This window comes from Halyomorpha halys, unplaced genomic scaffold (genome assembly GCF_000696795.3).
Source record: "Halyomorpha halys isolate HHAL.00 unplaced genomic scaffold, Hhal_1.1 Scaffold1332.1, whole genome shotgun sequence".
Taxonomy (NCBI): domain Eukaryota; kingdom Metazoa; phylum Arthropoda; class Insecta; order Hemiptera; family Pentatomidae; genus Halyomorpha; species Halyomorpha halys.
This window is the reverse complement of record NW_027115979.1, coordinates 98,106-102,286: the sequence shown is the minus strand read 5'-3', so window position 1 is coordinate 102,286 and position 4,181 is coordinate 98,106. Positions and strand designations below refer to the sequence as shown.

Below are 4,181 nucleotides of genomic sequence, written 5' to 3'. Positions count from 1 at the left end.
CCTGCAAAGTGGGGCGAAACGTCGGAAAATAAATAGTTGTAAACTATTTTTGTTTCACTTTTGACCACAACCCTGACCATCTTCTTATATATCAATTTTTACGGTCAAGTATATATACATATATATATGATACAGTTTTATAAATGTTTTATGATTCATAAATGTATCATTTGATTACATTCAATTAAATCAATAAATAAAGATTACAACAGAATCTGCTGATCCACTGAAAGCTAACATTTTACATGTAGTATCTCTCGGTGCCATTTAATAGCCCAGAGACACGTCTATCCAAAAATTGGAAGACCTCAGTGTGAATTTCAGCCTCACGGAATTCTCCTCCTTAGGAGGGAGGCAGTATGTAACAGCATTCATAGTGGATCAGTTCAGTACATTCTTGTAATATTTTTTTAAAATCTATATTGACTTACATTTTGCTGCCTTCCCTGGATCTATCCTTCCTGAACCTTCTGTCCTATCATAAGGATCTGTGGCTAGTCAAGCTAGATCTAAGGTCCAGTCAGGATTAAATTCCCCTTTGTGCCTGCAGAATAGTACTCTGAAGAAGGAAGTTTCCTTTCTGCAAGGACCTGCAGCTAGTACCCTGTCATGACTTGCATTCCCCTTCATGACTTTAGATTAGAACCTTGCAGAGCAAAGTTTCCATCATTTGAGGATGTTATGCTAAGGCTAGCACTCGTAAGACTCCTCCTGCCCATTCATCTCCTAACTACCCACCTAACCTGTAGGATCATGCATTGTCGAGGCCTTCTGGTACAGAGTACTTTACAGCTCAAATTGGAACCAGGCTATCTAATATACACAACCACCTTAATAAGATATACAAAATTAAAATATGTGTTACTCCTATCTCGTTAACTCATAAGACACAATTAGCTACCTGCTAGAAATAACGATTAATGTTTGGGAATAACAAAACAAAGAACCAAAACTTACCTTTCTCCATTTTTCACTCTTACTCAGTCATCTTAAAACCTTGTGCGAGTTAATTTTTCTTCTGTACATTTTAGTATTTAATAATTAGTTAAGAAAATTCCTTAAAAAAAAAAAATTTTTTTGTACAGTAGGGCACAACTATGAGTCTCGACATTAAAGTTTCATAACATTGCCACAATATAGTTGTTTTATTATTGACTGAACCTTGAGAACCTCAAATAAATAAATATTTCCTCATTTTTAGTTGATTTGTTTATCATTTATTTAGTTTCTTAATAGCTTTAGATGTTTGAATTTTTTGGCTAAATATAAGGTAACTATAAGATTTTTATTATTACTTCCCAGGAATGTTTGGCCATCTGCAGTGACAAAGACATATGCATTCTTTACAATGATGTCATTTAATAGATATAATTTTACCATAGCCGCATCTAATAAGGAAGGAATATCAAGGGAAACTTCACATGTTGTGGTGCCAAGCATACACCAAAGTAAGTTTTTTTGAACTTGTATTTGGTTTTTATTACTTGTCATTTGTTATTTTTGTATCGCCTTAACATTAATTAATATAAGTTAAAGTTAATGAATAATAATAATAAATAATATAATTTACAAAATATCAAATCATAACTTTATTGCACTACAAAGGTTAAACTTTCTTCAATAAAAACATGATAATCACATCTGTTGATCATCTTGCCTACGATCAATACCTATTTTATATTTAAATGAATACCACAATCTCGCACCTCTAATTTGGAAAATAAAAAAAAACTTTTTTTTTTTTTTTATTGTTTCTCTTCAATTAAATTTCTTGTTGGTTTCCTTTTACATTAAGGGTGATGTTCATTGTCGGCTTATTCATACTGCACGTGGTGACTGACTGGTGCCTCCTGTGACAGTTGCACCATAATGTCATGAAGCGGATGTCTTTAGTTAGTTTTCTCAGGATCTTAGTAAGTTGGGAGGGTTTTTGGTGTTCTGTATTTGTACAAGTACCCTAACCTGCTTTTATATTTATTTCAAACATCAATGGACATCCTGATGAATAGGTGCAAAGACAATAGTCTTACTTAATGTTAACCCCCACCCCCCAAAGTTAATATCTGAGTCTGAAGAAGAAAAATTTGACAATAAGATTATTATGATTGATTGGTTCAACAGACCGTGGAGGTTCCTAGGCCTCGTGCAATGTACTTAGAAAATACATTACGTGTTTTGTGACGTAGTTTTCATAGGGTAGTTTTGTTATTCCCATGCCTATTTTTTATGAGTTCCACACATTAGCTGACGGGCCTCACAAATGCCCTGGGGGAGACTGCGAGTGAGTTATTGTAAATTATATGCTTGAAAAAATCCTGGATAGGTCTGGGAACTCGAACTCGCAAGCTTTGGGTTACCACACTTATGCTATTGTCACCCTCACAGACAATAAGATTGCCTAAACTAAATAGGATCCAGACAGACCAGAGAAAAGAAGTTAGTACTACTCCAACAGAAGTTATGCTAAGCCTGACAGGACACTACTGCCCCAGGAGATTGAAGCATAAGCCTTAAATACTATGTATAGACATGCAAAACCAGACACACTAAATTTTCAAAATACTGAGGCTGGAAAAACAGCGTGAATTGATCAACCCATTGAGTTTAATTAGATTCATAGACTCTACTAATTCCAAGATCAAAGTAGCTTATTTTTAGGATGATGGTGCACAATATAAATCGTTATTGTGGTGAAAAATGAATCCCAGCATCGGTTGTGAAATATTTTAGACCTCAAAGGCACTGTTTTGTGTCAATACTGAATCAGTACTGGAGTAAGCATGTGAACCAAATACAGGGGTACAAAAATAGGAAGAATAGCCAAATGCTGAGCTATAAGATCCTTGTTGGCCATGGGAGAAGGTCAGTAGCATTGACTGCTGATGTCAGTACAATCACAAAGTCTCTCAACTTGCTAAAACAACTGTTCCATAACTCATTGTATTAAGAGTGTTATCACTTACAGTCTTTGATAATTTTTAGTCATATGATCTTAGTTTTTGTCTATAAACTATGTAATAAATAACCTTCTCTACAAGTGCTACTTTTTCAACTATTAAAAACAGTTAACAATTTTCATTGATTTTTTTTTTCTATTTCATTCTGTTTCTTACCTTTTTCGTGATCTATTTTTATAAAAAGGCTGTCATAGAAATTACTAGTTTTTACAGTACATCAATTTTCAAATGAAAAATGGAGAATCCATAATATTCTATGGATCAGTCTTAATATTTCAAAACTCACCAAACTGTATGATAACAAGTCATAACTTTTTAAAAAGCCAACTGAATTCATATCTAAAACAGTAAATTTTTCAGTGAAACTGAAATTTATTTATTTGTTATAATTATATATATTATAATTAGTCTTCTAGGGACGTGACGGCTGTGTGGGTTGGGGCGCAGGTCCCAGTGCGCTCAGTACAATCGCGTTGGTTTCGATTTCCACCTGGGGCAGTTAAAATTCCATGATATGTGGTATAAAATCTAAATGATAAAGATAAATTCATTCTCCATAAAGTACTTAGTATTACTGAGTATTCTGGTCACAAATCTTGCCTCAATTTTTCTGTCTTGTTCCATGTCGTTGATAGCAGAATTCTAATATATAAAAGTTAACCCTGAAACACTCCAGGGTTATGAGGAAATTAAACTTTGAGAATTTTTTATTAATACTTTCTAGATCGATAGGAACTACTATCACTAACAATACTTCACTAATGAACATAAAAAGTTTTAGAGAAAACAACTTACCTCTTCACATACAAGCATTATTAACAGAAAAATGGCGGGCAAGAGCGAGGTGGCACAGAACAAGATATCCCTCGGACAAAACTCATTACAATACATTGACTAAAAGCATAAATTAGAAAACACAGAATACAAAATTTCCAGAACTTAACAGAATACTTAAATACCACTGACAAATCATTATGGAGAACTACTAAAATACAAATACTTCAACTATCCACTTCTCACTGAAAATAAGACTTGGACACGATCAGATGAAGAAAAAACTCAAATGTTCGGCGAACACCTCTTCAAAATTTTTAACCCCCATACTGATATTCTTAATCCAACCCACCTTGAATATTACAATTCCACTCCAAATGACCCATCCTCCTAATGCCTTTCATCCCTCAGAAATAATGAACATCATCCACCAATTACCTTCTAAAAAAG

At 33.8% G+C, this 4,181-nt stretch overlaps 1 protein-coding gene across 1 annotated transcript in view; it reads left to right on the top strand.

Annotated features, from left to right (window-relative positions):
* Positions 1-4,181, top strand: part of LOC112211577 (cytokine receptor) — a gene marked incomplete at its 5' end in the record, with an annotated part of 16,790 nt that overhangs the window by 4,168 nt on the left and 8,441 nt on the right. Inside the window, 1 exon segment of the mRNA XM_067052924.1 lies at positions 1,303-1,448. Within this exon segment, the coding sequence (XP_066909025.1) occupies positions 1,303-1,448 (146 nt within the window).